This window comes from Astatotilapia calliptera, chromosome 5 (assembly GCF_964374335.1).
Source record: "Astatotilapia calliptera chromosome 5, fAstCal68.1, whole genome shotgun sequence".
Taxonomy (NCBI): Eukaryota; Metazoa; Chordata; class Actinopteri; order Cichliformes; family Cichlidae; genus Astatotilapia; species Astatotilapia calliptera.
Window position 1 is genome coordinate 160,614 of NC_137426.1, and position 27,342 is coordinate 187,955.

At 43.0% G+C, this 27,342-nt stretch overlaps 1 protein-coding gene across 2 annotated transcripts; it reads right to left on the reverse strand.

Moving 5' to 3' along the window:
- kcnq2b (potassium voltage-gated channel, KQT-like subfamily, member 2b) lies at positions 1-27,342 on the reverse strand. Of its 2 annotated transcripts, XM_026166632.2 has the most exons (19): positions 27,049-27,342; positions 26,356-26,506; positions 26,070-26,160; positions 24,578-24,704; positions 19,555-19,730; positions 13,426-13,551; positions 12,291-12,401; positions 12,117-12,212; positions 11,915-12,009; positions 11,765-11,833; positions 11,174-11,203; positions 10,390-10,469; positions 9,812-10,024; positions 5,153-5,200; positions 4,660-4,768; positions 2,888-3,019; positions 2,697-2,817; positions 2,431-2,606; positions 1-1,697 (listed from the first exon to the last, which is right to left on the reverse strand). In XM_026166632.2, exons 1-19 carry the CDS (start codon positions 27,179-27,181, stop codon positions 1,064-1,066), a joined length of 2,718 nt encoding a protein of 905 aa, XP_026022417.1. In that variant the 5' UTR covers positions 27,182-27,342; the 3' UTR covers positions 1-1,063. The 2 variants fall into 2 exon arrangements, with proteins under 2 accessions (XP_026022417.1, XP_026022418.1); XM_026166633.2 differs by lacking the exon at positions 5,153-5,200 and having other exon boundaries at positions 7-1,697.

Here is a 27,342-nt window from a genome sequence, read left to right on the forward strand (position 1 = left end):
TTACTGGAAGATTATGTCTTATTTATTATCTTTCAAAATACATAAGCATGTGTGTTAGCACTGACCTATCAAATCGTCCATACAGTCTTCCACAAACACCTGGGGAAAAAACAATAACCTGCTAAAGATTACATGTAGTAGATGAGCAGGTGCAAGCTGATAGTGTCACAGTAAGAAGATGCTCCAGTGACCGTGCAGAGTCACATTTAGTTAAATAACCAGAATATTAAAAAACATATAAACAGAGTTCATTGATACTGCTGCAGCCTCTAGAACAGGGGTGTCAAACTCAAATACACAGTGGGCCAAAATTCAAAACTGGAACAAAGTCGCGGGCTAACATTAATATTTATTGAAAAAAAAATCTTCCTCCAGATATAAGAATGAATCTTTTCTTATGGACTCAAATAAGTTTTGCTGGAAAACTGAATATGGAACAAGCAAAGCTTAATACTAAACAATATATATATTAGCTGTATAATACCAGTAGGCCAGCTCTAATAGTAATTTGGTATGGCTTCGCGGGCCAAATGTAATTAGGCTGCGGGCCAAATTTGGCCCGCGGGCCAGAGTTTGACACCTATGCTCTAGAAAGCAGAATAAGATACAGATCCCATACATAGCCAAAGTTACCTGAAAGCTCGTGGTTCACCTGAAAGTTAAAACCCAGCAGCTCCGGATCTACTTCCTAAACTTTGGACAGGAAGTAGATAAACAAACAGCAGTCTGGTCCATCTTTCCAACTTTTCTTTGTTTAAACGATTAACAAATGTATTGGCGAGCTGAGATTATGTGATTATTTTATACATAGAAACAAGCAACCAATCAGGTGAAAGCGTTTCCCAGCAGTGTGCCAGTTGGTGACAGTGTGGACAGATGTTTGCCGTGCAGAATCTGTCACGTAAATCGTACCATCATGGGTGCGGCCGCTGAGCTCTGTACACAATAATCCTTTGCTGTGAGCCTCCAGCTGGTGGTTTAAATCTTTATGTTTACTTTTTATTCACATTTTGATGAATACTTTAAATGTTCTGCTGGTTGTGACTCTGGATTTCTCGCAGCTTCATTTGGTTCCAGTCCAGGCCCGGTCCGAGTGCGGCGACGGGGCACAGAGCTCGGAGTCGGAGTCTGACTCCCCCTCAGCGATGTAGGACCGGACGGCGGTGCAGCAGGCAGCTCCTCCCCCACCATGGCGATCTCCCAGGTTGTTGGAGGAGTAGAATCCATTGTTGAGGAAGTCCAGGTTGTCTCTGGACTGGGAGATGGAGAAGCCACTGAAAGAACGCTCCAGCTCCTCGTGGTCCACCGATGGAATGGAGATAGAGGTGTCACTGTCAGGCTTCCCCTCCTCGCCTCCTCCTCCCATCCCATTGGACCCCTCTCCTGCCCTCTCCTGTTTCTCCGCCCCCCCTCGGTCTCCGGTGCTGTGACGGTTCGATCGGTTCCCACTGTGTCTCTCCCCAGATGGAGGAGGGGGCAGTCGAACCAGTGACCCATCCCCCACTGGACTTGGAGTATTACCCTGGCTACGATGAGGAGGGGGCGGAGCCTGCTGGTGGAGCTGGGAGCTGATGGGCTGCCAGGAGGTGGAGGGAGGACATGTGGGGGCATTGTAGTTCCTGTGTCCGGTGGAACTGCTGGAGCGAACCATCTTCGTCACAACCCGAGCCTTCTCCACATGTTCACCTGGCAACCCTCTGTGCAAGATGTAAACACATTAGTAAGTAACTACCATTTTATCAACAGGAAGTTCTGAGATTATCAAAAGGAAGTTGTTTATGAACAGCTAGATCTGAGGTCAAGTGGAAGATAACAGATTCCTTTTTGCTAAAGCATATAGTTAGGGCTGGACCAGGTGACCCTGAATCCTCCCTTAGTTATGCTGCAATAGGCTGCCGGGGATTCCCATGATGCACTGGGTGTTTCTTCTTCACTCACTATGTATTAACAGACCTCTCTACATTGAATCATATCTGTTATTAACCTCTGTCTCTCTTCCACAGCATGTCTTTATCCTGTCTTCCTTCTCTCACTCCAACCAATCACAGCAGAAGGCTCCGCCCCTCCCTGAGCCTGGTTCTGCTGGAGGTTTCTTCCTGTTAAAAGGGAGTTTTTCCTTCCCACTGTCGCCAAAGTGCTGCTCATAGGGGGTCATATGATTGTTGGGTTTTTCTCCGTATGTATTATTGTAGGGTCTACTGTACAATATAAAGCACCTTGAGGCAACTGTTGTTGTGATTTGGCGTTGTATAAATAAATTGAATTTAATTGAATTGGATGGTCGGGCCTTTAGGTCAGGTTCAAGTTAGATTAAAATTGGGAAATATTTATTATATTTTTCTCATCACTACTGTGACTTTGATGACGCTACCCTTGACTTGTATTTTCATTTACACTAATGACATGATGAACGAATAAAAAGACACTGACTGCATGATCTTGGCGATGGATTGGCTCTTCTCCAGCTGATCCACTGGACTGTGATAGGGTGGTGCTGGGTCTGGCTCCTTGGATCCAAAGTAGGCGTCGGTCTCAGCCTGAGGGATTCCCATTCGCTGGATATAGATATTAACCAAAAAGTCGAGCTTTCTCTCCATGGACAGGACCTAAGTGAGAAAACACCAGCAAAACAGACTCATGTTTGAAACCATAGCAGAAAAGCCACCAGGTGTACTCTTTATAGTCTGTTTTGTTACCTGCTTCTCCACCTTCCCCAGGCGTCCCATCATGCTCGGGTCTTCAGGTAGCTCCTCACTGGCTGCTTTGGGACGATCCTTATCTGCAATTGGTGTTCCTCTGCCAACGATCTGATCCACCCTGCCAGTCAGGAGACAGAGTGAGTCAAGCCATTCAAAACCTCATAAAGTCTTACTTCACGCAGTTTTACCTAGACTGGAGGTTCTTGATACGGGCGAGCATGTCCAGGTGTCCGGCTGAATACTGTTCAATCACATCCATGACATCATAGGGACGAAGACTTTCCTTAAATTTCCTCTTGGATACCATGAAGCGCATGATGCTAAGAGAGGAAACAAGACAGCCAGCAGTCACACCACATAGACTTGTCTGAAATCAAAAACCCGAATCTGAATACTTAGAAGATATTCTGGGGCTTTTCTGTACAGGGTGCTGTGTGGTTTCTTTATCCAAGTCCTGGTGACTAGTTTGAGTTGCACGCTGTTTACCGGCATGCTTTGGCATGAGTGCCTGGATTGCTAATGAGGTCAATCATGTCTTGACCACATCCATCTACAGTCTGTGGAATGGAGATAAGGAATGGTCCATATCTCTGCTTCAGTCCTGAAAACTGTGGCTCACAGTCCTGCTGATAAGCTCTGGGCTCAGGGTCACCACAATGGAGAAACATGTTAAAAGTAACGGTTTGAGCTTGGCCCAAAGATGAAGACCAGATCAAATCTACAAAGAGCAGGCAAAGACTGTTTCGTTCTCTGACAGTCGAGTCAACCAGAACTTTGAATGGTTATCTTTAAAAACGTCAGCGATACCTGGGAAAGAACAGTAACGTTAGGGTAGGCCACATTGTGTTCATCCTTTTATCACACTTTGTAGACATTTATATATTCCATCCATCCATTCGCTTCCGTTTATCCTTTTCAGGAGCCTATCCCAGCTGTCTTAGGGCGAGAGGCGGGGATACCCTGGACAGGTCGCCAGTCTGTCGCAGGGCTAACACACAGAGACAGACAACCATTCACACTCACATTCACTCCTGCATTCACACCTATGGGCAATTTAGTTTCCGAATAACCTATCCCCACTGACTGCATGTCTTTGGACTGTAGGAGAACACACACAAACACGGGAAGAACATGCAAACTCCACACAGAAAGACCCCAGCCTGATGGTGGAATTGAAGTCAGGACCTTCTTGCTGTGAGGCAACAGTGCTAACCACCGTGCTGCTCCATGATATTTCTATATCTTACTACAATGTTGGTTTTATTCTGTGCCTTGTAGAAGGTGGGTCATGGAAGTCCTGGAGGTAGGGCCCCTCCATTCCCACATGCTCCAGGATCAAAACAAACATGGAAGCTAGCCCACAGCTTGTTTGTTTACATGCTGTTTCTTAGTCTCTGCTCTGAAGTGAGCTGAGGGGGGTAGCATACAGCATACAGCAAACTAAGGACAGCCAACACTTCTGGAGATTCAGTGTACGTCCTGAGGGAAGCTGGTTCTCTTTGAGGAGGTTTTATTTCTACTGGAGCTGCTGCATGTCTCAGAATTTAGTTCTGATCCAGATTCCAGAACCAGACAGCTGGACTGCTGGAGAGCTGCTGAGGCAAGACCTGAAACTTCAGATAACTGATATGCCTGAATACACCAACAAAAAACACATGAGAAATGATAATAACAATAATAATTGTAATGTCTTAGCAGAGGTGCTTTTACAACACAACAGAACACAGTGAAACAACATAAAGCAATGAAGCTAACTGAGGTCAGACTGACTGCTCTTACCCAACAGCTGATGGGGACCTTTGACCCTGGGGTGAGTAGAAATTTAAAAAAAAATACAAAAAAAGAAATAAAAGTAATGTGAATAAAAACATGATTCAGTGCAGAATAAACAGCAAATAAAGGGTGAGCAAAGCGATGAATGGTGGCAGAAAAACGAATATTTGCAGGAAACTGTTCGTACCAGATGGCTCTAATGGTAACCTTTAACGCTGGGGTCAGGTCCTGAGGGACAAACTCACAGTGGCAGCTCTTGTTGTCATCAGCCATTTCTTCTCCAGGAAGGCTGGCCTCTAAAACGGCAACAAACACAATGGGTGTAATTGACCACACACACACGGGACTGCAGAACCTGTGGGACCCAACATGTCATTACAACCAGAGACCTCAAACTAGTTCACCTGATGTCTGGACAAAAAAAACAAACAAACAACTAAAACAAAACTAAAATGTTGTCACAAACATGACCTGCAGGTGGCAATACAGCCCCTCACGTCATAATGCCCAACAAGACGCCACTGCATGTAAACAAAGTAGGAAATGTGACTCACTTTTATCCTGCTGAAACGCTCATGGTAACCAAAGCTCTGCACACAGACTGAAACCCCATGTCCCTGTTTACCTCTGCCCTGATGGCCTCCCTCTGTGTATTCTGGTGTGTGTGAGTGTGTGCTGACCTGGGGAGCTCTTCTGTCTGAACTCTTCATCCTGCATCTCTATCAGCACTACAGGAGGAAGAGGAGAGAGGAAACACCTTCATCACGGAAGATCACACTCATCATCACAGTCACCCAGAAAACCAAACAATTACCAAATTTTATACCTGCAAGTGTTAGCCTAGATTAGCACACACCGAATGTGCTACCCTAGCTTAGCACATCGAATGTGTTAGCCTAGCTTAGCACACACAGAATGTGCTAGCCTAGTTTAGCACACACAGAATGTGCTAGCCTAGCTTAGCACACAGAATGTGTTAGCCTAGCTTAGCACACACAGAATGTGCTAGCCTAGCTTAGCACACACAGAATGTGCTAGCCTAGTTTAGCACACACAGAATGTGCTAGCCTAGCTTAGCACACACAGAATGTGCTAGCCTAGCTCAGTGTGACTGGAAGATGAGGAACGCTGTGATCTGAAATGGATGCAGAGCTTAAACTTGACAGTCAGGTTGTAAGATCTAGCTTTTTTTAATGTGAGGCACTTCATCTAAAATAGACCCTATTTTATCAAGGAAGCTTTTTGAGACGGTAATCCATGCCTTTGATACATCAAGGCTGGATTACTGTAACACACTTTATTGTGGGGTTAGTGATGCATCCATCAGGCATCTGCAGGTTGCGCCTAATCCTAACCCTGCAGTGCGACGTTTAACTGGCACATAAAAATCTGAGCACATTTTTAATTAACTCATTTCAGGATCCTTTATAAATCTCTTAATGGCCTGACTGCCCCCCTCCCCCAAACTACTACAGCCATATACACCTGCCCGCTCCCCTAGGTCTGCCAATCAGCAGCTCGTTAAGGTACCAAAGACTAACTATAAATTTAAAGGTGGCTGTGGTTGTGCTGTAGCTGCTCCAAAATTGTGGAATGATCTGCCCTCGCACGTTAGGCAGGCCTCTTCTCTTTCTGACTTTAAGACTCTTCTAAAAACACATTTTTTATTTCAAATTGCTTTATAAAGGTGGTATGGTAAATGGACCCAACAATGGACTATGGGAAGCGCTTCGGCTCCCTTAAGGCCAAAACAGAGAGCATGAGGAGGAGCTTCTTCCCTCAGGTATCTGGTCCCTCAACCAGGTGTAGGACTGGACTCTCTCTCATTCCTGTACATCAGCAACTGTTTATTCCCACACGGTTTATTTGCACAGTTTTATAACTTCTTAAATTTGTTTATCTGCACATTCTATTTGTTTTTATTTATAATTTTTTACCTTCAATTTTACTGTAAATTTTTACATTTTAAACGTGTATATTATGAAAATTTCTGGCTAGTTTAGTTTTATGTTTAGTTTTTTATGGTCGGGCATTGCACAGCAACAAGCATTTCACTGCATGTCGTACTGAGTATGATTGTGTATGTGATAAATAAAATTTGAATGTGTAAATATTAGAAGCAGAGGGAAGTTTATTTGAAGAGCAGAACCAAAGGGATCCCACGAGCTTTTCTATAACGCTGGAAACAGAGGGTTTGCGTGAACTTTACATGAACGCCTTGAACTTGAATGCTAGAAGTCTGATATCACGTCTCAGATTACAGTTCCTGAAACATCCTATCCGGTTGTTCAGTCTGACGTCACTAGCCGTGTCTGGGTCTAAACTCCGCTGCAGGTCCATATATCAAACGATCACTATGGCATTACTGAGAGTTGAAAAACTGTCTAAAGTCTTTCATCTTTAATAAAATGATCAGCGTTCTGCTCTACCAGGTGTAACAATTGAGTTTAACATCCAGGCATCCATGAAAACGGAATTTATGAGATTTAACGGAGTTAGAAGTTAGCAGGGAGTTAGCTCGCTAGCTTCTATCTAAATACAATATAGCATGTCCTGACTGCGGGGTTTTGGAAACAAATTAAAACGTACAGCTCTGTTATCACTTCCAGCATAAATAAAGACAGAAAATTAAACAGCAGTGACGTTTGTAGGGTTACTGAAGTTGGGCTAGCTGGTATATAATGATGTGCTACGTGACCGCTAGCGACACAGCTATGTTAGCATAATATAAACAAGCTAACTTTTTCCACTCGATGAAAGTTAACGTGAGTGTTCTCGGTGGTCAGGAACAAATGTAATCGCATGGCAGGATGCTGTAAAAGGACCAAACTTCAGCCAGGAGAACAACTGAGATAATCCATCCACAATACGAGGTTAGTCATTCATATACTGCTGCATGGGCTGGGCTGTAGTTACATCCTAAGGTTTTAAAAACTGAGCTTAAATAAATGATTAGCGGTAATAAAAGCCGAGGGAGGTCAACAGTGATCACTGACTGTTTTAGGAGCTTTTTGAGATTAAATAGAAGAAAATACAAAACATTAATTATGTTAACAACACAAAAGCCATATTAAACGCAGACTACTTTAGGCCCGGAAGTAGGATTCGTCGCGTCATCACTGAACAACCGGATAGCTAACTGCTCATTAAAGGGACGTCCACACAGGAAGAGGCTGCACAGCCAACGGAGAACATAAATATCAAAAGCATTCAGGTAAACAATGACACGTGAAATGACTTCGAGGTGGGCGGGTCCTTTTGTTAACCGCCTAAACCCAAACTCTTTCATGGCAGCATTTTTAATTTCTCTTTGTTATTTGGGCTGATTGGGACCTGATGAATGTAAAAACAAAGAATTACCTGATTTTTTTTTTTACTGGATTTTTGTTTCTGAGAAACATGAGATCGACATAAGAGAACATTAGTTTCAAATTTCGATCGAGCAGTGGCAGTATAATGTCCTCGTAAGTGGATATCAGGCACTTGTAGAGCAACATTTAGTATTTTAGTCTAGACGACCCAAAATGTGATGTCCACATACAGTATGTGGACGCCAGGTCCTAGGAGGTTAAACTGATCTCAGCTTTGAGGACAGAGAGGAACCACTGACTGACACAGAAGAAGGGGGAAGTCCACCAGAGGATCATCTGACTGTCAGCTACAAATGCATCCACTGTGGGCAAGGTTTGAGAGTCTGCTCTAAATGCTGATATAAAAACCATTGAAACTGTAGCTAGAACCAGTTAAACCAGTCAGAATCATTCACACACCAAGACTCCACTGATGCTCAGATGATGAGCGTGGATCAGTCACACCTCCAGTTTCCTCTCACGACCTTCTCCTCTTCCCTCTTTCTTTGTTTTTCCCCTCTCTCATTTGTCCTGCATGTGTCACAGTGACCTCAGGTGATGTCTAATGAAAACAAAGAGCTGGGTTCCTCTTCCATTTTTGTAGAAGAAATTCTTTATTTGACACAAATGTTCGTCCCACAGCAGTGTGGAAACGGCTCCGGCCATGCTCACATCCACTGTGAAGCCTTGCACATTTGCACCTGTACCATTGTAGTGTTGTGAGCCCACACATGGCGCCATGGTACTTTTTTTATGTCCGATACCGATATCATAAATATGGATCTGCCGATACGATATGATTTGTTTTTTTAATGTCTCGCTGTTCATACTCACATTTTAAAAAACAAAACAAGCTGTTCTGTTACACTGTATGCAAAAAATACACCACACCCCAAACATTTCACAGTTCAGCAATAATGATCTTTGTATTTACATATTTAGGAGAACTTTAAATCTAAGTATTTAAAGTAAAATTCAAAAATAATTTAAATTGCAATTTTATGCAGATTTCAAAAAGGTCTTTGTTCTGAAAAAAGTGCAATATCAGCACAAAATAATCTTTATATTCAACAACTAAAAAAGTGGAGCCTTTTACACTTAAAGCTGAACATAAACAGACATCCAGAGTGGAAAACAGTGCAAATAAATGCAAACACTTCATGACACTCACCTTTGATCAGGATGGATGTCAGTGTGAGCTGTTTCTATCACTTTTAACCTGAGGCTAAATTTTGTGTCATTTACATACATATAAACACTTATTTTTAATAGTTTTTTTCTGAACCATGAAACTGTTTGGCCATGTGTCGTCCCTGCGTCGGGAGCACATGCTGGGCTCTCCAAATCACACACAAACAGTATCCCACATTCCTGATTTTTAGTTCACAGACACTTCTTATAACGACTAACTTCTCCTGAAACGTTGGAGGGTTTTATACAGTAAAGTCACAGGATAAAAATAATTATCAGTCATTTGTTAAAATAATAATTTTCTGTTGTAACCCTCAAACTGAATGGTAATGTAACCACAAATATTTTTCACAAAACTAAAACACACTACTTCCACATCTAATGTCTTTACTCAGACTAAACTGGATCCGCACTCCGTGTCGGCGAATGCTCGCAGCATGGGGGCGGCGGGTTTGTCCCCGATATCCGATCCAGTAATTTAGGTCAGGATCGGATCGATACCGATGCTGTATATCGGATCGGTCCGGTCCAGAAGAGTTTGTTCACCCTGATTCGCTGATTCCTTCGGGTGGATTCGGTTCCAGGCTGACAAACACGATGATGATGATGAAGTCTTTTAAACCAAACATTTAATCTCAAAATAACAGCAGTTTAGTGACTAATGCTTAAGTAAAGACAGACCACATCTTACAGAGTGTCCTGGCAAACAGGACAAGCTGCTGATTTTTCTGAACATGTGATTTTAGTGCAGATTTTTGGGCGACTGGTATCGACACTGCTCGGCTTGGCCGGTCTTACCTTCAGAGTTCTGACGGGATGCTGCTCCCCGGATCCTGAAGGCCTGCCTAGTTCTGCTGCGTTCTCCAAAGCTCCAGCTCTTTGGAACCTTGCTGGGACTCTCTTCCAAATTGGGCTCTATGCTGGGGGACCGCCGCAAGGCCTGGACTCCCCCAGGACCTCCAGGTACTCCAGGACCAATGCCAGGAGCAGGACCCATTCCAGGTGCAACTCCTGGGCGAACGGGAGGAACCAGTAAGAAGGAAGGAAGACAGAGTGCTACTTCAGGTCCTGATTACAAGTAACGTTCTTTGCTTAAATGGCTCCTCCTGGATATGACTGCCAGTCCTTGATGTGCACAAACCAGTAACCACCAGCTCACAGGGGTGCAGTGGTTACCTATGTTGCCTCACAGCCTGAGAGTCCTGGGGTTCCACCCATCCTATGAAATAGGCCGACCCCCCCCATCACCACCAACGATCAGTGGATGGCGTGTTGTCTGACTCTGTGTTTAAAGACTCATTTAGCACGTAGATGACATCAGTATCAGGATTACTCCCAGACCAAAAACATGAACGTTAAAAAATATCAACACCCACCGTGCTGAGGAGAACCTTTGCCTTTGGTTCCTGAACTCCGAGGAGACGAGAAGACCCTCTCCTTTAGACTCACCTTCTGACTGTGGGAGGGAGGAGAAAGACCAGGAGATTTTAGTCACATCTGGAAAATGATCAGCTCTTAAATCCCTTTGGGTTATGGTCATATAATTACATAACTAACCAAACAGATACACTTTAGTCCTCATAGGTGATAAAAACTAAGGAGCTTGGAAAGAAAAAGACTGGAAGACATTTCACGTCTCATTCAACAGTGTTATTCAGATGTGAGACCTCACCCCATCAGGTTTGGTCTTACAGTGGTTTCACCCGAAACCTCTGGTGATAACGACGACACCTTTTTTCACTCCTTGGCTCATGAGATGAGGAACGTGATTAATAATGGGTCAACGAATCTCAACCAAGACACCTCTTTGATAAGAGGTGCATGGTCATCACAAACATGTAAGAATTCCAGGTGCTTTCTTTCCAAGCTCCTCATAGTACCATGACAGACACTCAGGTGTTAAACCTGGAAATATTTCTTTGTTCCCTGATTGCAGAGACTCAGAGGAACCATTTAAAACAAATTTAGGGTGATTGCTGCTGATGACTTAGACAACAGAGGGTTCACCTCTTGAACTTCACCAAAGGAAATATTCAAATAGAAGGATGTAAGGCAACATGGATCTAAAAGGCTTTTTGTGACAGCTGAACGTTTCTAAAGCAATGGTTGAATAAGATGTTGGGAAATCTGATGTGAGTCCTTGGAGAAGAGACCACGGACCTGGGAGAAGGTTCAGGCTGAACATCCTTCCTGCAGGGAGATAAAGATTGCCATTAATCACTGACTTTAAAGACGATTATTCATCAGATTATTAAAGATTATTATTGTTCTTCAGTTAAACACCAATGAGCCAAACAGTGACATGGTCAGCATGACATCACCCTTTGGTTTTGGATGTTCTAAATTCAATTCAGTTTAGTTTTATTTATTTAGCTCCAAATCACAGCACCAGTCGCCTCAAAGCGCTTTGTATCGTAAGGTCAAGACTCTAGAATCATATGACCCCCTATGAGCAGCACTTTGGCGACAGTGGGAAGGAAAAACTCCCTTTTAACAGGAAGAAACCTCCAGCAGAACCAGGCTCAGGGAGGGGCGGGGCCATCTGCTGTGATTGGTTGGGGTGAGAGAAGGAAGACAGGATAAAGACATGCTGTGGAAGAGAGACAGAGGTTAATAATAACTATTAAATGCAAAGTGTCTGTTAGCATTTTAGCTCCTGAAATGTTCTCAGGTGTTCTCAGGTTAGTTCGAGGAGGGTTTTTGGCTCACTGGTGCAGTTATGGTGCAGTCGTTGTGTGGAAACTTTCAGACCTGAATGAGAGTCCGGATTTGTTCTTGAGGTTCCTTAGTAAGTCCAACTGATTGAGAGGAGGGATCAACCTGCAGACACAAATTTTACAATCACACAGTTTCAGAATCCCTTTGGAGTGATTGGCTGCAGGTGCACAGGTGCAGTCTTACCTATACATGGGGACAGACACTGTCCTCTCGTAATAATCCCAGGTAGATGTCAGATCGGTTCGGCTCAGATTTGTGGCGTAAACCCTCCAGGCCGCCTGTCGACACAGGAAGGAAGCAGCTGACTCCTAAAAGGTCTCACGTGAGGGTGCCAGTGTAGATTCTCACCGCACAAAGTCAGTGTGATGTCAGAGCATGGGCTCACCTGTACGAGTCCTGCTGCGGGATTTCGTCTCTTCTCAAAGTGTTTCTGTCTGTGCTGCTCCTGAACCTTCAGAGCAAAGCCAGAACCCAGAATCCCCTGAAGAGAAACACAGACAGGTGAGCTGGTACGAACAGGTGTCTCAGGTAAACCCAGGTAGATAAAAAACTGACTCACAGCCGGCAGAGCAAAGAATGAAACTCCAATCAGAGTGAAGGTTGCAGCCAGCAGACGTCCATTCCAGGTGATGGGGAACTTGTCTCCATAACCGATGGTTGTCAAGGTGATCTGAGACACAAACAAACAGACTACATCGTCCCATCACGGAGGAGGAAACACCAGTTGTTTCAGCTCAGGTGTACACACCTGTACCACACCTGTGCTGGATGTTCTGTCTGTACTGATTAGGTGAACGTGTTTTTTACTGCCATGCTTTTAGTTCATGTATTTTGTTTTGCACTATGCATATTTTATATGTCATTCGGTCATTTATTGCGGGAATTCTCATGTAGGAACTTCTGTACTGCATTGGTTCTGCTGGTGCACCTGAGTGAGGTGCACGGCCATGTTGAAGCAGGAGAGGCCAATTTAAGTTGGAGGAAGTTCAAATGTTCTTAAAAGTATGTGTGACGTGCTCAAAGCATGGGTCAGCCAGCGAGGTATGTTGTAGTACAGCGGTCCCCGACCTTTTTTGCTCCACGGACGGTTTAATGTCAGACAATATTTTCACGGACCGGCCTTTAAGGTGTGGCGGATAAATACAACAAAATAAAATAATACAACCGAGACAAAAGCAGTGGGATTTTGTAACAATAAGCGTGAATTCACTGTGTAATTGTGTAACTTTATTAGCAGCGTCCTCCTGAAATGCACCAACAACACAGAGTAACATCCTCCTCTCTGCCCCTTAATGCTCTCCGGTTGCTATGGTAATGGATAAATATTTATTTCAAAATAAGACACACAACTATAACACGGGAAAGATCCAGGGAAACAGTTAACGATAAAAACCCTGAAAACCATAAATTTCATACCCGCTGCTGTAGATCATTTATGTCTCTGTTTCACCCGTCTTACTATTTCATTGAATTTTATGCTGTGTTTGAGTTCGACGGTGGCGTCATTTGTGATCAAGGTGATGCTGTAACAACATCAATCCCGAGATTTTACAGCTCAGTAAAGCCAACCTCATGCCATCAGCAAGTGATGCTGTTTATACCTGCTGCTTTGCAGCTCAGATAACTAATCACAGGCAAACAGCACCTCACCTGATCTCAGGTGAGGTGTGGGTGTGTATGTGCATTCATCTTACCAGTCCCCACCAGAGGGCGTCAGCATATGTCTCAAACTGTTCATTATCTTCTTTTTCTGCCAGGTAAACGAGGAAACTTGCCAGAATGAGACACAAGAAGCCGATATACCAGGCTGTGATCAGCTCCTGCAGTGGGCGAGAGACTAGAGGGTAAAGTCAGGACAGAGGAGAGCCCGGGAGGCATCCTGCTCATGTGCTGAAACGCCTCAACTGGCTTCTAGTAGCACAGCAGCTACTTTAAGCTCCTCCACAGCTCGAGGTTCAGAATCTATGACACACTGAAAGTTAAGGATATTCCCTTAAGACTAATTTCCTCGTCCGTTAAGAGAAAAAAACAACTACACCTGTGAACTAGTCTAAAAGTAAGAAAAAAGTTTCGACTACATGACCTGACCGTTTATGACATCGAGTTTTGGAGGTGCCGGTCAGAGAGTGCACCCTGAATTTCTAAAAGTTTGTGGACTTGATGAATTTGAAGGGTGAGCCCTGCGTTTATGAGCTCTCCACCATGGACATGAAGCTGGTGCATGGTGACCTCTGCAGCACCAACTTGAATAGAATAAAATAGAATAGATCTTTATTGTCCTGTTACGAGAACAATAAAAGACAGTTTGGAATCTCTGTGTTAGCAGCCTGTAGATTTTTACATTGAAATTCCTTCAGAGAAACCAAAAAAGAGACTTAACGATGTTCCTGCACAGATCTGTACAAGTTATATACGCCATATAAAGGAGCAGCGTGATGATCGGTGGTAGTGCACACAGGGAGAGACCAGAGGTAGGAATGTTGGTTCCATTATAATAAATACAGTGAAAATGTCCGTACACGTTAACAGCACAGTCGACGTTAAATCAGGGTGGAGGCAGGACATGATGGGCTGGAGGTAGCTGGGCTCTGCTGGTTGGCAGTGTAAAGGTTTCACTGGAAGAAGGTTTCTGGATTGTTTTCCACAAACCTTTTCTCCGTACATATTGCAGTTGATTGTGTTGGTCCTTCTCCAGTTGTTGCGTCTGAGGTGGACAACTTCATCCCCAGATGTAACTAACCCAGATGCTCCTTAGTTGACTGGCTAGTTGAGGGTTAATGTTTTTCAAAATCATTTTAACAGCATCACCTCAAATCAAATCAAATCACTTTTATTGTCACATCACATGTGCAGGTACATTGGTACAGCACATGTGAGTGAAATTCTTGTGTGCGAGCTTCACAAGCAACAGAGTTGTGCAAAATACAATAATGTAAACAAGCAAAATACAAGAATGGCTACATCTGAAACTAATAAATATATGTACAATATATTAGAGATGGCACGATACCACTTTTTTATGTCCGATACCGATACCGATATCATGAATTTGGATATCTGCCGATACCGATATGAATCCGATATAGTGTGTTTTTTAATCAATAAAACTGTTTTTTAATATCTTGCTGCATTTTGTATAAGTTCATAGTCAAGTTTAAATAAACAACAGCACTAAAGCTATTCTGTTATACCTGTGTGTAAAAAGTACACTGCGCCCAAAATATTTCATAGTTCAGCAATACTGATCAATCTAATAAACTTAAACCTACACCATCCTTCCTATTCTGGTATTTTAAAGAGTACTTAGCAGAGATATTAAGCAACCTAACTAATAGGGTTGCAAACTACCAGCAACAACAAAAATAAATAAATAAAAAATAGGGAACCACCCTCCACCCTCCACTTTGTGATGCTTAATCGATGTAATCAACTTTAATTTGATGCAGTGTGAAAAAAAATGCACAGAAATCAATTATTTTTCAAGAATAATTAAATAGATTCAACATCTTTCTTCAACAGAATTGCAGACTGCACAGATGGTACTTTCCCAAAGGAAAAAGTACTATAGCTTACTAGGGTATATTAGACTTAACAGTTACTATATACAGTAATGGACTTCTATACATTTTACATCAGATTAAAACTTTGGGTGTCAGATAATTATTTATTAAAAGCTTGACATTTTAAATGAGAATAAGAAAGAAAAGTATGTCTTTGTGCCCCCTTTTCCCTGTTAATGCCCTATCGGCCCCCCTGGCTAAACTTTGCTAGATCCGCCCCTGCACGGTTACCAGCGTCAGCTACGTAGAAAAAGATCCTCGAGTAGAAAGTAATATTAAATAAATTGTAACAACAGCTTATCAAGCTTAAACGTGCTGCTGTTGTTCAGCCGCTGGTTTCCTCTTTCTGGTGCAAAGTGGGCCAAAAGCAAACTAGAGACACGGACTCACGACAGAAAAGCCGATCAGCTGATCGTTAAGCAGTTTCATGAAGTAGCGGCAGGAGAGAGAGAGAGAGAGGCACTTGCTCCATATATCAGTTGTTAAGCTTAACGCTGGAATGCTTTACAAACATTCAGAGAGGAACTTACACACTTGCTTTACTTCTCTCTGGGATAACTTCCTCGGAGATGAAATGCTGGTTTGGTAGCGAGACTACAAATACACACAGCCGCTGTATCACGTGACCACACTGCTCCGACGTGCTACGGTTATGAGACGAGTTACGCCATGTCGCAAGTTTTGTGAGGTGCTTTTTTGATATTTAATGGATCGGATTACATTTTTTATTTCTCGCCGATATCCGATCCAGTAATTTAGGTCAGTATCGGACCGATACCGATACGTAATATCGGATCGGTCCATCTCTACAATATATAATAGTATATGCATTTCTGGATGTGTATACTAAATATTTTTCTACGTGTGTGTGTGTGTGTGTGTGTGTGTGTGTGTGTGTGTACACATATTTTACAAATTAAATAGAGTAAACAATAAATAACTTATAGTTGGCTTCCAGCGTTTGCAGAGTGATTGATACGTGTAGGCAAAGTCTCTGATGCTCTCAGCCTCTTTTTGGACTGTGCTCCGCACTCTCTCAGCCAGCTCATCCTCATAGTCTCCTGACAGGAACGCATTATTTCCAGGTTTGGATTTTATGGGATCCCTTGAAGTTCCAGGTAGAACATTACAAAGAGTAGCCATAAGCCCCTCGTCAGTGAGTGGGTTGAGGCCCAAGAAGTCTTCCCCCCTCTCTACGTACTGAAGAGGATCAGACTCATCAGCTTTTCCAAATGTTGGAAAAGGCACTTTGATAGGCCTCTTCCCCCCATTCTACTCCTCGTTTCACCTCGGACGGTTAGCTGGTTACAACCTGGGTTGGCCAGCCACTCTTAGATGTTTCTCTCCAAATATGTCGTCTGAATAGGTTTGCAACCCTGCATGTCCAGGTGCCGGGACAGAGAGAAGGATCCTCTTTTATCGGTTGGATGACATCAGGTATGAGTTTTGTGGTTATTTGAGTGTACTGGTCCTTTAAACTTCACTCGTTTGACAAGTTGTTTTCTGTGAGATTTGTGTTCATTTGTTCCATTTGAAAAACTGTTTTTTTTGTGTGTTCAGTGCTCGTTTTTAGCTCCTCCTCCTAGTCGTGTTGGTTCTCCACAGTTATTTAGGCCGTTCCAGAATATCCTGATCAGCAATATTTGATGACGTGAACAGATTCACTTCCTGTGTTCTTTAATCGATTTTCCAGGAGGAGAGTTGGACAAGTTTAAAGGAGCACCGAGCTCACTCAGATCCATAGCCCGCAGTGAATTATGGGAGGAGAGTTTCATTTGCTGATACCGTCTGGATTTCCAAGGGTGACCCAGCACTGGGAGCAGTTTTGTGTTTCTGTTGGGTTGTTTCAAATAAAGTTTTTTCTGTCTTTATTTAATGGGTTTATAATTAATGAATGAGTCCCATCCGAGGTGTCATTTTTCTATTTGTCAGTTTATATAATGAAGGTGTGGGGGTAGCAGTCAGGTACAGCAAACCTCACAAAGGATGTAAACATGTAACAGAGCTTACCACCCTCAGCATGAAACAAACCACGGTTTCTCTCATAAAACTCAAACGGATTCACACACTGAAAATACTCATCCTTTAACCTAAGTGTAGTTCACGGCTCATGTTTGGTCCACGTTTTATCGCTCACCAGTCCACTGCAGTGACAAACGAAAGGCGTCTCAAACCAGCTGTGCACAGCTGCACACAAAGTACAGCCTGGAGCAGCGCCTCACTGCCACCTCCATCCACAAAGAAATCCTCCTGCGTCAGAGCCAGACGATCCCCGGTGCTTTCCACTGGCGTGCTTCTTTTGAAGGCTGTCAGTGGGGCCTTCCACCCAGAAACACTGGGCTGGTCCGCTCCGTGTCGAGGACCACTCCAAAAGGAATTGGGGGTGTGGCAGTGAGTTTGCATGAGGCGATCCGAGTTCAGAGCAGCAGACAAGTGAGCACTGGCCATACGTTCATCCTTTGATGAACACGCATACGAAGTCAGATTCCTTTGCAGAACGTAGATAATACAGCATCATCAGCAGGTTCCATTCCACACAGGTTCTGGTCCGCACAATCACGCATTCGGATCCACACATGGCTGAACGTCTTCATGCGTTCTTAAGTCCTTTGTCAGTTCTCCCAGTCACAGCTCGCACTTTCGCTATACACCTAATGGCTCATAACAGCAGCCCCACTGTCCTGCGTCCCCACATGTCTACAAACCAAATCCAAAAGACTGGATGGTCAAACCCCCACGATCACTCCAAAGTCCAAGGTCCAACGATCACTCTGAGCCTGCTTCCTAACACTGGAAACCACAGGTGTCGAACTCCAGGCCTCAAAGGCCGGTGTCCTGCAGGTTTTAGATGTAACCTTGATACAACACAGCTGATTTGAAGGCTAAATGACCTCCTCAACATGTCCTGAAGTTCTCCAGAGGCCTGGTAATGAACTAATAATGTGATTCAGGTGTGTTGACCCAGGGTGAGATCTAAAACCTGCAGGACACCGGCCCTCGAGGCCTGGAGTTGGACACCCCTGCTGTAGACCAAACTTTCCTGAGATCTGGTCATCTTCCAGGATACTCTGACAGGTAAACAGTAGGGGCGCAGCGAAACACATAATTCACGGTTCGATATTTTTTTGATACAAAAAAAAATGTTCATGCTTTTTGAATTTATCATTTATTAAAATTATAAATATATATTTTAACTCAAACGTACAGTTTTTAAATTTAATGTTGCTGAAACAACAAAGGGATAAAATAATAATCTGATCGAGAAATCACTCACTGTTAACGAGCGTTAACGAGCTAACTGCGCTAACGCAGTAGTTCCCACCCATGTAATTGAGCATTGCGTGGCACATCCAACATACTGTTTTACTTTAGTCCATGACTCGCTTACCTTCAGGGTCATACGTCACATGAAAACCAAAATAGTTCCAAACGCCAGATCTGAATGAGGGTGGGGGAGGTTCAGTTTGCCATGTTGCAATGAGCTTAGCTTCTGTCTTGCTAGCTTGCGCTGCGCTCAGTGAATCTGTGCTCGACAGTGCAGCCTAGGCGGAGTAGTCGAACGCAGATCCACTGAGCACTCAACACAGACAGCATCGTCAGAAGAAAAGTTGATAAAATAAATTACAAATTTTGTATTGTTCGATACGTATGCGTACCGAACCGAAAGCACTGTATCGAACGGTTCAATATCGGTACAAGTATCGTTACACCCCTAGTAAACAGGTAACCAACAAAAATAGACTGACTCTAAATTTTATTTATACTCTTTTCTATTTTGAGGTATATGTGAAACATTGATCTAATCAATAACTCCGATCAATACAGATGAAAGTAATAAACCAATACTGCAGCTCAGTGTTGTGGTTTCTCTAATACTGTAGACCTGGTGGGGTTAAGCACAAGCTTTGACCTTTGACATCCATCAGTCTGGGTGCCAGCTGAGCTCAGTGGGTGAGCGGGCAACCACACAACTGCAGAGCAGCAGCTCGGGTTCGAGCCCGACCCGTGGCCCTTTGCTGCGTGCCATCTCCTCCCTTTCTATTCAACCTTCACTTTCAACATCCAATAAAGTCATAAATACTTTAAATAGTGGACCAATCTTAGATCTGTAAATATTCTGATTCTTTGATTTCAGTCAGTTTTTAAACTTTCGTGTCCTGTTCCAGATTCTCAGTGTTTCATCACAGTGAGTATTAGCTGATCTGTAACCACCGACAAGTCAGCGCCACGTCAGCTGGCGTCACTCAGACATACGAGTTTTACCTTGCTGTGAGCGTAGACCACCGATCCCAGCAGCTTCCAGGTTCCTCCTCGGCGATCCATACGGATCATTCGGAGAATCTGAAGGAACCGCAGTGACCTGATGGCCGACGTAGCGAAGACGTTTCCCTGAGTCCCTGCAGCCAGGACTGATATGGATGCTATGAGCACCATGATGTCTGCAGACAGACAGGTAACAGGTAGGTCAGAGATGGCTTTTCTAATTGTACCATCATGAACTGGTCCTTTCCATTAGCACTGGTAGTTATTCTTCTAACATTGCCCCACTGGCACAAACCCACGGGGTTTTCTGTTTTCATTACAGACGCTGCAGCTTGGGTCTGTCTTTGAAATCATCATGTTACTTATCACTTTTAATAATAATGATGATAATACATTTTCTTTTATGTACCTTTCAAAACACTCAACGTCACCTTACGCAGAAGAAAAGACAATGCAGTGTCTCAAAAATGAGTTAATAAAACAAGATTGGACCATTGTATATAAACACAAGGATGTCAATAAAGCCTATGAGGCATTCTTAAGCATATTCATGGCTTTTTTAGAGGAAAACAGCCTACTTATTGAAGTCAACAGGAAAGATAAGTATGCAGGAAGACCATGGATGACAAAGGGACTGCAAAATGCCTGTAAAAAAAGAACACCTTATATAGAGAATTCATTAAAAAGAGAACTACAGAATCGGAAAAGAAATATAAAAAGTATAAAAATAAATTAAGAGAACTTGTAAAAAAGAATACTTCATCAAAAAGTTAGAAGATAATAAAGAAAGCATGAAAGGGATATGGAAGGTATTAAATAGTATAATAAAAAATGGACCAAGGACTAATGACTACCCTGGGTAGTTTATGGAAGGGACAAATACTATTAGTAAAATGAACGAAATAGTAAATGGATTCAATAAATCTTTTGTAAATATAGAGCCAAAACTGGCTGCAGAAATAAAGGTTGGTATGATAGGAAGGGAGGAAACATTGAAAGGAATGCAAGTTCAATGTTTCTAAGAGCAGTGGAAGAGAAGGAGATATATGATACTGTCAGTGGACTTAAGAACAAAACGAGTACTGACTGTCATGATATTGATATGGTAACGGTAAAGAGAGTAATTGATGGTATTGTAAAACCACTACAATATATTTTTAATTTGTCCTTCCAGGACGGGGTTTTTCTACAAAAAATGAAAGTTGCAAAAATTATTCCCATTTATAAATCAGGTGAAAAGCATTGTTTTACAAATTATAGGCCAGTGTCGGTACTCTCCCAGTTTTCTAAGATACTGGAAAAACTATTTCTAAAAAGATTTGATAGCTTTGTGGATAAACATGATTTGTTGGCAAATTGCCAGTATGGGTTTAGAAATAATAGATCAACAGTTTTGGCATTGATGGATTTAATGGAAGAAATAACAGAATGTATGGATAACAAGAAGTATGCACTAGGAGTCTTTCTAGATCTAAAAAAAGCATTTGATACTGTTGACCAGGAAATTCTAAAAATCAAACTGGAAAAATCTGGGTTCAGGGGTGTGCTACTGGATTGGATAAACAGCTATGTGATGAATCGACAGCAATATGTACAAATAAATGAGATTAAATCTAAAATGATGGATATTGAATGTGGAGTACCTCAAGGATCAGTATTAGGTCCGAAAATGTTTATTATGTATGTAAATGATATTTGTAAAGTATCGAAGATACTAAAGTTTGTAATTTTTGCAGATGATACCAATATACTTTGTTCAGGTGCGGAATTTCAACAGGTTTTGGAGGTGATCACACAGGAGTTGAAGATATTAAAGAAGAAACAATAGAAAGAATAGAAACAAATTGTCCTTAAATTTAAATAAAACAAAATTCATGTTATTCGGAAACTATAAGAAAAACATTAACATTGAAATTTGTGTCGATAATATATATCTAGAAAGGGTTAATGCCATAAAATTTCTTGGTGTGATCATTGATCATAAGGCCTGTTGGAAATCACACATCACTTATGTGAGGGGAAAGTTAGCACGGGGCATTGCTGTCTTGGGGAAAGTAAAACAATTTCTGGATAGGAAAACATTGTATATGTTATATTGTGCTTTGCTATTACCATACATGAGTTATTGTGTAGAGGTTTGGGGAAATACATATAAAAGTAATATTCAGACTATAATCATAATGCAGAAAAGGGCCATTAGACTAATAAATCAGGAGGGGTATAGGGCTCACACAAACGCACTCTTTATTAGGACGCAAGCTATAAAATTCCAGGATCTGGTGAAGTTTAAAACTATATAAGGTAAGGAAAGGGATGCTCCCAATCGAAATAAGTAAATGGTTCTTAGAAAGAGAAGGGAGGTATAATTTTAGAGGGAAGTGGAATTTAAAATTACAAAGAGTAAGAACAACGTTGAAAAGGATGTCTATTTCAATAGCGGGAGTTAAATTCTGGAATGAGTTAAAAGAAGAAATAAAGGTCAGCAGTGATATAAACCAGTTTAAAATAAAACTCAAAAAAGAAATTTTAAATAAGTATAAGAATGAAGAAAATGCAATGAACCCAAGACAGCAGTCAAACTCATGTTTATTTTCTTCTGCAAATTAGCAAATCTAAATATAGTTTCAGTTGAACATGTGAAAATATTTTTTTGAGATGTTATGTTCTAAGTTGAAGGCATTGTATACGTTTTTGTTGTTCAAATTTAGATGATGAGGATGTAAACCTGTAAACCTCCTTTTCAAACAACTGTATGGAATGATTTTATGAAACGTTGGTGAATGTATATGTTTGAAATAAAAAAGAACTGAACTGAATAAAACAACAACAGACATAAATACCAATTTGATAGGGTTTGATTTGTTTGTGGAGGACGAGTCGAGATCTTTTATAGATTTTATGTTCCAGGCAACAACCTTTAGCTTTAAGCTGACTGAAATAAACCATGGTGCAACACAGAAGGAGCCAAGGCGTCTAAAATGTCATCAAGTCCATCATTAAATGAGCGTTTAATCAGGGAAGGACAGAGGATTTATACTCGGGAGGCAGTCAGTACGACTCAAAAGAGTGTTCAAATTAATGCCCCTGATGTTGCAAAATGAGATGACAAATGAAGTTAAATTAACATTAAAGATATTCACATGTGGTCAGAGGTGGGGAGATAAGCTGTTGTACAGCAGGGGTGGGGAACTCCAGGTGTCCTCCGGGTGTTAGATATCACTCTGTGTCACCCAGGATTAGTTCATTAGCAGGCCTCTGGAGAACTACAAGACATGTTGTTGACTGGATCCTACCCAGGCTACCATGTGGCAAGAGGCAGGGCTAACACAGACAGCCATTTACATTCACACCTACGGCCAATGTAGACTCCCCAGTTTACCTAACCCCACTAACTGTGTGTCTTTGGACTGGGAGGAAGTCGGAGTACCTGGAGAGAACCCACACAGACCAATGACATCCAGACAGCAACAGAACGCTGGCAGAGAGTCGGAGAGGGCGACTGTGGCCAGTGGACTACGTAGGAAAAGCAGGGTAGTCCAGATGAGCACAGACCCCCAAAACAACACGTTAATCCACAAAGCTGCTGAAGATGAACCACGGGAGGGCTTCGGACCAGTGAGAACACAGGTTATGGGTGGGAGTTAACAAACATTAACAACAGGTAATACAAGGCTCACCAACATGCCAGCAGCAGCTAGTCGCACCAGCGTTCACTCCCACGAAGAAGCTGTTATGAAGACAACACCCAGATTTCCTTCCCTCTTAAACCCGCCTCCTACTCTCTAACCTGCTGTTGAGCTGATGTTAAAACCTGGCTCTCACAAAAAGTCCTCAAACTCAATGAAAGCAATGTTTTAGTGATTTATCCCACTCACTGACAGACCATGACATTTCCCACTGTCCCTCCATACCTACATGTTGTATAAAAAACATCCGTAAGACGACTGCAGCAGCTGGACTCCTGGCACATGCATGTTTAGCTCAGTCTTAAACTTCCAGCTTAGTTCTGTTGATCAGCACCTTCTAATAATTCCAGACTGACTGCTTGACTCATACAAGCAACCGTGAATTCCCAGCCCCGAAACTCTGGAATCATCTTCCCAACTGCAAACATACTTCCTCTCATCAGCTGTTTCAGCTTCAGACTAACTTAAACTATAACTCTAACTTTAATTATTCAAATTTTTATTATTCATTTATTTTGTTGTACTTTTACTCCTGAGGGGGGGCTAACACACAGACAACCATTCACACTCACATTCACACCTATGGGCGAATGACCAGTTACCCCAACCCTATGATAACTCCTACATCATTTGTGTTGCATTGTGTACTCGCTGTGCAGCACTTGGTGAACATCTGTTGTGTTTAGATGTGCTGTATAAAAGTGTGCTGTGCAGTGCTGTCCCTGCCAACAGAGGCCTTAGCTGTGAGGCAGAGCTCTGGGGTTTGTTGTACGCTCTGACCTTGAGGTCCCCTCCTGTCTCTAATGTTTTTCACCTGTGGATAATCTCTTTCTCTGTACAACGATGGAGTTTGTTTGGCAATACTGTTAAAACCCTTCTGAGACTGATGGGCAACATTTGCTTCTCTAAGATCACTTTGATGTCTTTCCTCCTGTGTTAACACGCCTGAATGCTGCAGAGCAGCTGATTTCATCAGCAGCTCATGAGTTCATCAGCAGTAAGGCTGGATGGTCCAGCTCCACCCTAAACACAGTTGGAGATGCTGAGCTGAAGGGAGTGAAGTGAAACCACAGCCTCCGCCTCCACAGGTCCTTCTCACCACCAACTGAACTGTCTCTAGTTGAGGGTGAAGAAGAGGAACAGAGTAGCAGAGGTTACACAGCAAACAAGCGGTGGGATCGACTTCGGCGTGACTTTTAAACTCTACAAACCTTCTGCAGAGGAAGTAAAGACCTTTAGAAGGTCCTCGGGGACATTTGTGGATGAAGCTCAGAGATAATGAAGCAGACGTGACACAGACTGAACGTGACCAACAAACACACTCAGCTCTGACCCACCGATGACGCAGAAGGGCTTCCTGGCGAATTTCAGTCGACCTCGCCACCCTCTGTACCGACAGCAACACCCGGCAGCCCAGATCCTCACCATGTACTCCACCCCGAACACCACGATGGTCACCACCTCCTGTTACACCACAACAACACGCTGTTAAAGATCAGAGCAGCACGTATGTGCTCAGAAGAATATATCCAGCTTTATGTGAAGAATGAAACACTGCAGCTGAACAGAACCATCAATAACTTTATTTTATATTTGTTTCATCTCCGCTTCAAGCACCATCACGTGTGCGATCAGCTCCACGCTGAGCCAAACCTTAGACACTAGCTAAGCAGGGGTGTCCAACTCCAGGCCTCGAGGGCCTGCATGTTCTAGATCTCACCCTGGGTCAACACACCTGAATCACATGATGAGTTCATTACCAGGCCTCTGGAGAACTTCAGGACATGTTGAGGAGGTCATTAAATCAGCTGACATGTCTAAACCTGCAACACCGGCCCCTGAGGCCTGGAGTTGGACACCACTGAGCTAAGCCTTCTGCTCTGCTTTCTGTGATTTGCATAAAAAATATGGTACAAAATTTGAAAACATATTGTTTTGGGGTTTTTTCACTTCTTATATCTTCACAAGTTTTTAGGCTGTATTTTTTTGAAAGATGGTGCGTCTCTCTCAGACGTTTTTTTAACAGTGAAATCTGCATCAGTGTTTGAACATGACGGTCTTAAAAAAGATGGAAGTGTGACCCTTTCCCTGCCTGGATCTCTAATCTGGGACCGACACATTCAAACTATCTGCAGTTCAAATATGACAAAAACTTTATATATGTGCTGCTGAGGACTCGGGGGGCAGGGTGTCAATGTTACTAGTTGTCTTTTGCATCATACTGCAAAAGACAACTAGTAACATTTGTGATTTTTATATAAATATTTCACAATACTAAAAACAAAGTGTGTAGAATGATTTTCATCAAGAACTTGTTGGTCATAAAGAAAATGACATTTTCATTCAGGTTTCATGCTGTGTATCAGTAAATACGACTTTGTTGTACCACAAAAACAAAAATATATTATTAGATCGTCCAAATTCTGGAGTTTAACCGTGTTAAATATGTAGACTGACTCTACCAGCCTACTTTGTTGAGTCTAATATTTCAGTTTAAAGTATTACTGTAAACTAAAAACAGAACACATATTTAACACACAGCACAGTCTGATGCTACATGAAGTTTTATTATCATAATATCATTATATATATTATAATTAGCATCACTCTGACATTTCCTGTCTGTTCCAAAGATCCTGGTTCAGTTTCATTCCGAGTGGAAATTTCAGGCTTTTGTCTTTGTAAATATCCATGTTCAAACATTGCCTCGAGTTTCAGTGTTTGAGAAAAAGGCCTGAAAGTTGGTCGATCTAAAATATTCACATGGACATATGTGGACACAAATGTAAGCACACTGGCGACGGTCGAGCGTGATGTTTGCGTGGTTACCAGGATGTAGAGCGCGTCCTCGGAGCTCTTCTCGTACTCTCTGATGGTGGAGAACACAGACAGAACCAGGCAGGAGAACACCAGCAGGAACCTGAACACAGAACAGGAAAGATCTGCATTTCAGGGAAAATAAACATTAGTGAGGTGACCTCACTCTGAGAGACGGCTGTGGGGAAGAGAGGGCGGGAATATTAAGAACCGCCCAGCTGTCCCCACCTGCTAAATCCCACTTTTCTCCTGCTCGTTACATTGGTGCGCGCACGCAGGTGTGCGGACAGGTACGTACACATAGGCGTGGTAGATAAAGGCCCATCCTCGGGGTCTCTCCAAGACGTTGTACAGGAAGTTCTGCAGGCGTCTGTAGAGGGCGTTTCGTTTGGGAGGTTTCTTCCCCCCGGAGACGCTGCTGCGCTGCCGCCGAGGCCCCTCGTCTCCACCTAGACACAGAAACATGTCAGACAGGCACACGGACGCTTACATGTGCTGCTGAGGACTGGGGGGCAGTATGGGAGTGATGTGGGAGTAAACCCTCTGTCTGTGATGGGCAGCCAATCAGAGGAAAGCAGAATCAGAAATACTTAATTATTAATCCCAGCATGTGGTCACAGTAAGAACAGTAACGAACAAGGAAAAACAATCCAGTTATTATTTACTAATTAATAATATAATTACAGAAAAGCTCTTAAAGGGGGAGGAGCTAAAACAGCCTGTTTCAGACTGAGGATGATCTGAGGTGTCCAGAGCAAGATACAGAAGGATTATTCTGAGCTGTGAATCATGCAAAGCTGCTCCGGTGCATCAGCCAATCGCATTCAAGCCTCCTCTCAGTAAACACCTGCACCATGAAGCTGATTGGTCCTAACCTTCAAGAGAAAGGTTTGCAGGTTTTCGTGACAGAGTGACCACGTGACATGTCCTGTATACGTTTAAGTGAAATCAGCTGCTTTGGTTATTAAAGGTAACACACACAGCTGCTCACCCGCTATGAGCAGAGCACCGTCCCTACTGGAGTCCGTCCCTCCGGCCTCCAAACCCACGAAGCCGACCTTCAGCTTCTTCTGGTCGGCCTGCGCTCCGGGGAACACCCCGCCGTTGCGAGATTTCTGCACCATGACGGACCGACGATGTGCACCGATTCACCGAGCTACAGCCAGCCCGCGGACCGAGCATCGAGGCCGGGCAGGGCCGGCGGGAGCATCGGGGCCGAGGAGGAGGAGAAACGGAGAGGAGGAAGCGGAGGATGCAGCACAGACGAACCGCAGATTGGCTGATC

Coding starts and splice junctions, on each gene's coding strand:
- kcnq2b (XM_026166632.2), bottom strand. CDS start 27,181: ATGGTGCAGAAATCTCGCAACGGCGGGGTGTTCCCCGGAGCGCAGGCC. Junction 24,705..26,069: donor AGGACGCGCTCTACATCCTG/GTAACCACGCAA, acceptor GTGGTGTAACAG/GAGGTGGTGACCATCGTGGT. Junction 2,607..2,696: donor TGGGGAAGGTGGAGAAGCAG/GTAACAAAACAG, acceptor TTTCTCACTTAG/GTCCTGTCCATGGAGAGAAA.